The 6,672-nt window shown below is 35.4% G+C and overlaps 1 protein-coding gene across 3 annotated transcripts in view; it reads left to right on the top strand.

Annotated features, from left to right (window-relative positions):
* PCGF5 (polycomb group ring finger 5) overlaps positions 1 to 5,953 on the top strand; it is a 59,767-nt gene extending 53,814 nt beyond the window's left edge. For all 3 annotated transcript variants that reach the window (XM_023754922.1, XM_023754921.1, XM_023754919.1), the window contains one exon: positions 312 to 5,953. In XM_023754922.1, the coding sequence (XP_023610690.1) occupies positions 312 to 359 (48 nt within the window). In that variant the 3' untranslated portion in view covers positions 360 to 5,953. The remainder of the gene's footprint in view (positions 1 to 311) is intronic.
* The last annotated feature ends 719 nt before the right edge of the window (positions 5,954 to 6,672 follow it).

Here is a 6,672-nt window from a genome sequence, read left to right as displayed (position 1 = left end):
AAGAGATCAACCAAAGGACTTGTATGCATGCATATGAGCATCACCAATGGACACAGACACTAGGGGGGTGAGGGCATGTGCTGGGGGGTGGGAGTGGCCAAGAAGAAGTCAATGGGGGAAATGGAGACATATGTAATACTTTAATCAATAAAGAATTTTAAAAAATAAAAAATATATAGTTTTAATGTCACATTATAATCACTAGTATCAGCAAATATTGGAAATTATAACTCCTTATTCTTAAAATCTTTTGTATATGATCTATATTGTTTTCATATAAAAGTCTTCCTCTCATCTGTTTTTATTTGTAGTCATATCCCATGGTATTGCAGTATCGACCAAGAATTGACTTCGGTTAGACCAAGGGGCCTGGACCCCACTGAGATGAATCCTGCACTATTTGTTTACTCATGGACAGATTGCACAGCAAGAGGTTTGTGGACTAAAGGGACACAACCAGATTTTCAGCATGCAAATAAGGCCATTGTCTGTCTCTAAATTGTCAGTTGCATTTATGTTGTTTCTATTAAGAGCAAACCAAGTGCCATTCTGCTACTGAACCACCTGTGTAAGTTATTTGTGCTGTCTCACAGTGTACAGGTCACACTGAGGTCAGCTGGGTGTCATCCCTGTTGCAGCCTTTGGAATACTTTGCTGCTTGTCCTAAGACTGTTCTAATGTTCAATTACACTAGTAATATGGCTCAATCTTTGTGGTGTTACAGTTTTCACATACTTTCTCTTTTATTAATGCTTGTTCAGATAGAGTATTGTACAAGAAACTGGTAATTATTATATCTGGAAATGATTTTATGTGGCAAATATGTTCAGAAAAATGGTTTTTGAGCCACTTTCCTATTCTCAGTAAGCTTTCTCTGTGCAACATTGTTCATCTTTTGGGAAGAATTCCAATTATTCTTTAACATTAGAGCACACTGTAATTGTAGGCATTTTAAGTCATCTGTCAGTGTAGTCTACCAACTGCATAAGGAGGGCCTGTTAGCCCTCCAGGTTGAAAATGTGTGCGATTCTGGGAGAACTGAAGCCGGATTCACAACCATTCAAAATGTTGGCAGCTGATCACATTTACTTCTAACAAAATGACTGTGTAAGTAAGGTTCCTCTTCTCTCATAATGCCTTACGACAAGCGGGTACTGCTGTGAACCGTCTTTGTGTAGCCCATTTTATGGATGCATCACTGTATTGTTGCTCTCATTTAATGAGTACATTGTTTCTCTTTTTAAGTTGGCCTTAGGTATGTGTTGCTGTGGCATGCAGAGGGTTATGATGATTTTAAATATTAGGATCTTTAGAGCAGATAACATTAGCTATTTTATGGATTTCAAAAGTCTCAAAACAGTTGTAGATTAAAACTGTTACCTATCACATTTCCAAACCATTTGCATAAAATAGAATAAATGCAGTGTAGTAGATAAATATGCTAACCACAATTAGTGGTCTGAGGATATTTCACTTTAGATCCTGTAGCAATCAGGGGGGTGGGATTACTGTTCATACATAAGTTTATTACGGTCAGAGCTATGGGAATGGCCTTGATTTTGCAGTTTTGTTAAGTCTTCCATTCATTTTGAGATTAGTCTGCAAGTCAAAGAAAGTCTTGTTACCTTAAATTATATGAAGAACTTCATTTAAATGTTTTAAAATGTATATTTGTTTTCCAAAAAATTCATTGGAAATTGTTTTATTAATTGCTTCAGAACAAGTTAACCTCTGAAACTTAGGAAAAAACCTTGAAAGTTAGGAAAAATATTTATTTTAGAAACCTGACATGAGCACAATCTGTGTGTTACACACACAGTTTTTATACTGTATACATGGTAGATGTGCTACATTTTCCAGTAAATTGTATCACAAATTAATGCCTTCTGAATAACAAAATGCTTCTTAGAAATAAAACATTGTAGAACTCTAAGAAACACATACAAAATACAACTAAGTCTTGATGCATTTCACAATATAAAAGGCTGAAATAGCATAATTCTTTTTTCATATATCTTTGTTTCAAGTCAAGTAGCCTATATTAAAGCTTTCTGTTGCTTTTGTTCTGACTCGTGAAAAAGGTTATGGCAGTAATTTCATTTGTTAGATTGTGTTTGTGCTTGGAAGGGCTCACAAGCAGAATTTAAAAGGCAGATTTTTTTGTTAAAAATCTATAAAAATGGTTGGAATAGACCATTACCATTATACTCAACCAAAAAACTGAATTTATTTTTTAGCAACAGAAATTATTTTATGCCCTAAAATCTAACTTCCTGGCATCCCTAAAAAGTTTTAAAATTTATTATAAATTTGTTAAATCTAGGTAATTAAAATAATGTTTTACATATGGGAATTTATTTTAATTGACTTAATGCAAAATGCATTGAGAGTGCATTTTAAAAACCACAAATGAGACCTGGTTGTTTTGGGGGCACCAGCCAAAACCTACAACCTTAAGTGAGTTTTATGGATACAATCTCTTTACATTTGTCCTGTTGCTTCATCATATGTAATTTCACTATTTTCCAAGGAAATATATAGGAAGCAATTATGAAATTTAGAATAGTTTGTGTATTTTTACTGAAATGCAATGGAATATGTGCCAAAACGTGTGGAAAATTTATATAAAGAAGGACATCAGTTGTCGTTGGGGCAAGGTACACATTTTGTGATGGTCTTGAGTAATGCTGTATTACTACAGAACCACAGACTTCTTCAGCCAAACTCTTTTGATATATTCAACTATGATTTTCTAAGTATGGGACTACTTTCATATCTAGTAATACACTAAATCCCAATTAATTATTCCCTAAGTTAGGTTGTGAAATTTGCAAGAAACCAGAAATAGAAAAAATATGCAGATAACTTTTGTGGTTAGTTTTATAAACTTAGGGTAGTAGTAAAACAAACTCTTTATATAAATAACCTATAGGAATAACCATTTGAATCTGCAAAACTGGGAAAATAAATAAAACTAACATTTTCTTTGGTCTATTGTTTCTTAAGCAACAACCTGAAAGAACTTTACTTCCATAAAAGGTTTTGTCATCTGTTTTCTCTGCTTTAGATATCATGTTAGTAAAAGGGTCAAGGAACCTGGGATTTGAAGGTCTATAGTTTACACATATCACTCTGAGGTAATCACATCCATTAATAGAAAAATCAGAATATGGCCTTTTCTCTAGATTGACAAAATACTTTCAGGAAGTACAAAAAAAAGAAACTAAAAGGCTCATTAGCTCATTCAATCTGGGGTACAGCTTACCTTGGGTGATGTCTTTTCACTACTTTTAGAAAGATGTGTTATTTCTTTATTCATTGAAAACCTGTCCCGTACTAATTTGCCACATTTTATAAATGTAATGAGTTTGCTCAACTATGTTATATACTCAAATGTAATCTAAATTTAAATGATTCTTTAAGAGGAAAAAGGGTATGTTATATAATACTATGAATTGTTTAGCTTTATTGAAATATTTAAGAGAAAGTGCCTCATTGCTACCGTGCGTTTTAGATTTACTGCATACAGTTTGAGTTATCTGTACTTGTCTCTTATTATTTCATATCTAAATAGACACTTGTAAGTTAGAGTGATCACTTTTTAAAAGATTTTCATAAGAAAATACCTATCACCAAAGACATTTTACTGCTAATGAACACCATGTGGGAGAGACAGTTGTAACAGTTTGGAGTTTGGAAATTTTTAGATTGCAATTTAATTTTATGAGGCAATAACATTGAGTAATTGCTAAAATATCACCAAAGAAAGACTTTAAATTGAAATTTCATGGTGAGATTAATCAAATGCAGGTTTTTTTCTTATAATTAGCAGCGCATACTTTCTTTCAAATATGCTTGTTTTTCCCGGACCATTTGACAGGTTGTAGGAAATCCTCAAAGGTGAGAAAGAGATAAACACAACAAATAGCCTTCCTCTGGATGAAAAGTGGGAGAAAGACATACTTTCAAAGGAACATTGAAATGGAGATTTTAACTTCTAATTTGAGAAGCTTTTTCTTCCATGGAGGAAATAGAAAAAAAATTACATTTATTTGGTTCCTGAGTTCTTAGTAATATGATAAATTTTATTAAAGACTGACTTGGGTAAAGTGTTGACATGCTTACTTGTATAGAAAATAGTACTTTCAATTGGACTCACATACATAAATGCTTTTTCCATATTCAAAAGCAAAATTTTCATAAAGACCTGTTTCACCTCCCTGTCCTGTTTCTCAGTGATTGCTCTATTGTTATTAGAATTCAGCCACACAGCCAAATTAGCAAAATGGGTCTCAGATCTAGATCATACATACATCAAATTAAGCACTTTTCTTACACCATTTTCCTTGGGAGCTCAGGCTGTGGGCCGCCTCAAAGGTAAAGCTCGCATCCTGAAGTCTCTCTGATAGGCTGTACATAAGCCTTTGTTACATACTGTGGTTTATCATAAGGAATTTCCCACAGGCTAAGCTTGATACTCAAGATGTTGGTTGTAGGAGAATTGCAAAAATGAATGTGTTTGCCATAACTTTAAATACCTGGATTAGAACCACAAAAAACGTGAAACGGTATTATAAATGACACACACACAGTAAGGAACATAGCATGTCTGCCAGATCTGACATATGACAGGTTGAAAAATATTAAATATACTAGAGACTCTGAAACCCTTGGAAAGCACAAAATAACCAACCAATGCTGGATGACTTGATGGACCTAGTTCAGCTGTGTTTTGATGGAAAAACATGAGATTGAAAGTTCGTTAAAATGTACTTAAATATGCATTACAAGGTTTTCACCTTTTTTTCCCTACAACAATGGCATTTTCCCAATAATTTAAAAGTGATTCTCTTCCCAGTGTAATGTAGTCACATATAGTGTGTTTACTTCTTAGTCTTTTACTTTGCTTTCAAACACTTAAAATGCTTGAGCACTTCCTTTTCAGAAAGTTATGAAATTAAACTTAAAAATAATTTTAAATGCTCATTAAAATGTGTCTGTGTACCTCTTATGCCCCTTTCCTGGGAGCCAGCACTGAGACATTGTTCAGCAATGCTTTTTAACGTTCTTTACCTTTAAACCTAGAATCAAGTGCAACTGATGCCTGTTAAATGCTGGGTCTAGTTTTCTTCCATCTTCCAGAGCTTCGTGGAATAAGAAACTAATGTAGTACAAATGAAGATTATATGTTTCTGGGCAACAGTAGAGTTAGTAAACAGATTATTTATCCACAGACGCATGTCAGTCCACTGGAGCAGGGGGTTCGCACATTGAAAATGTAATGCGATCAGCCTGTATTGTCTGGGGTCAGTTTTCTTTTGCTGTGTTCCTTAGGATGGGGTGGGGGCCTAAGTGTCCTTATGAAGCTGTGGTCCACGACACGCGCCCGTGAGGGAGCCGGGTCCTGCTGCGCCCTCGCGTCGGGCAGCACCAGCGAGCACCAGTGTTGTAGAGGAGCCCTCACGTTAAACAAGACCATTGTAGAGTACAGTGTACAGTTGTGTTGCTGATTTTCCTTTGAAATATAAAATATTTTAAGCTTTTTTTTGTCGAAAGTGGTAACATCTTAATACGAATAAAAAACCTTTTTGTGGTTGTAAGATTTAGCTTATGAATCATTCAAATTGAAGTGAAAGATTACCAGGTCATTGTTAATGACTTAGTCTATTAAGAATATATGTATTTTTGTAAAGGAAACGCACTTGTAGATATTTAATCAGTACAAGATATATGTCTGTTTTGCAGAAATAAAATGCTGCTTAGAGATTCTCTTTAAATATTTTTTATTTTTGTGCTCAAATGTATTTTCTGTTGATCTATGGAATGTTCTGTACAAAGCTGTATGGTTGTACTGTTGGGCTAGATACTTCTGTTTTTTAAAATCTGGACTTAGCCAAGTATACTTGACCATGTTAAAAATAGTATCTTTGTTATTAAAATTTTGATTGTATAACTTGTTGTCTGTCATCCTTAATAGTAGTTGTAGATTAGAATCTCCATTTAAAAGTATCAGGTACGACTATAGCAAATTTTGTTGAAATTTGTTGAGTATTTGAGATCATAAACATTTTCTAGAGTTTGAGCTGTTTAAGATGGCAGACTGCCCCTCAAGTAATACTTGGAGTGTGCACACATGTACAGTTTCTTCCTTTGTTAGGTAATCAAATCTAAGTAACCTCTTGGATGTAACTTGGTATCATAGAAAGGCCCCAGAAGGCTGCTCTCCGCAGCCAGTTAGGTGACAGCACCTCCTGCACACTGGCCTTGGGAATCCCGCGTGGGCTCCAGTAGGGCCTTCCACCCAGGAGGGCTGCGGGGTTCACAGCCCTGCCCCTCGTTACTTTGGTGCCTGGAGCTTTGTCTTATGTTAGTGATGCCAGGAGGTGGCTGGACCCCCAGGCTACAGCAAGGTGGAGAGGCGCATCCTCTCAGCAAGACTTGCCTCTCCATGTCGGCGAGCTTTACCCTCTTCAAGGCTATTGCAAATGGGGAAGGACGGGGAAGGTGGTGCCTGTGAAGGGCTCAAAAACGTGACATCACTTTCATAACATGGCATTGGCCAGAGCTCGCTCCATGACACATTCTTCTTTTCCTTTACAGTCTTTTAAGAAACTTTTTGAAATGTTCAGCCAATTAAAGAGGAATTAGGGGAGAGGAATATGCCCTATAATG

The sequence above is a fragment of the Myotis lucifugus genome, unplaced genomic scaffold (assembly GCF_000147115.1).
Source record: "Myotis lucifugus unplaced genomic scaffold, Myoluc2.0 scaffold_66, whole genome shotgun sequence".
Taxonomy (NCBI): domain Eukaryota; kingdom Metazoa; phylum Chordata; class Mammalia; order Chiroptera; family Vespertilionidae; genus Myotis; species Myotis lucifugus.
This window is presented reverse-complemented; position numbering and strand designations above follow the sequence as displayed.